At 49.9% G+C, this 607-nt stretch overlaps 1 protein-coding gene across 1 annotated transcript in view; it reads left to right on the forward strand.

The window, feature by feature from the left end:
• EMH_0017780 (uncharacterized protein) overlaps positions 1-117 on the forward strand; it is a gene marked incomplete at both ends in the record, with an annotated part of 1,776 nt that extends 1,659 nt beyond the window's left edge. The window contains one exon of the mRNA XM_013500998.1: positions 1-117. Coding sequence (XP_013356452.1) covers positions 1-117 — 117 coding nt within the window.
• Positions 118-607: the final 490 nt, after the last annotated feature.

Below are 607 nucleotides of genomic sequence, written 5' to 3' on the forward strand. Positions count from 1 at the left end.
ATACAGAGCTGGACGACACAATCCCGCAGCAGTATGCGCGTCGGCTGCAGCAGCTGCAGCAGCAGCAGCAGCAGCAGCAGCAGCAGCAGCAACAAGAGGAGGAGGAAGAGGTTGTAAGTGTGATGGGTGAGTTTGTGTGTCCTGCTGGGGTGTATAGGCAGCTGCTGCCGCACCAGCAGCAGGGGCTGCTGTGGCTGCTGCAGCAGCTGCAGCAGCAAACGGGGGGCCTCCTAGGTGATGATATGGGGCTGGGAAAGACAGTGCAGGTTGCTGCTTTTGTTGCTGTGCTGCATCAGTCAAAAACCCTCGCTGTAAACCCTAAACCCTAAACCCTAAACCCTAAACCCTAAACCCTAAACCCTGAAAATTCATAAACCCTTGAAATTTATAAACCCTGAAAATAACTAAACCCTAAAAATATCTCACTCTATCAATACCTAAACCCTAAACCCTAAACCCTAGAAATCCCTAAACCCTCAAAAACCCTAAACCCTAAACCCTAAACCCTAAACCCTCGTGAGAAGATGTTGTTGTGTTTATTTATATTGAACAGAGTGTATGGCCGTTTCAAGAGCGCCAGCAGCAGCTCCTCAGCAGCAGCAGCAGC

This window comes from Eimeria mitis, genomic scaffold (assembly GCF_000499745.2).
Source record: "Eimeria mitis Houghton genomic scaffold, Emh_scaff614, whole genome shotgun sequence".
NCBI lineage: Eukaryota > Apicomplexa > Conoidasida > Eucoccidiorida > Eimeriidae > Eimeria > Eimeria mitis.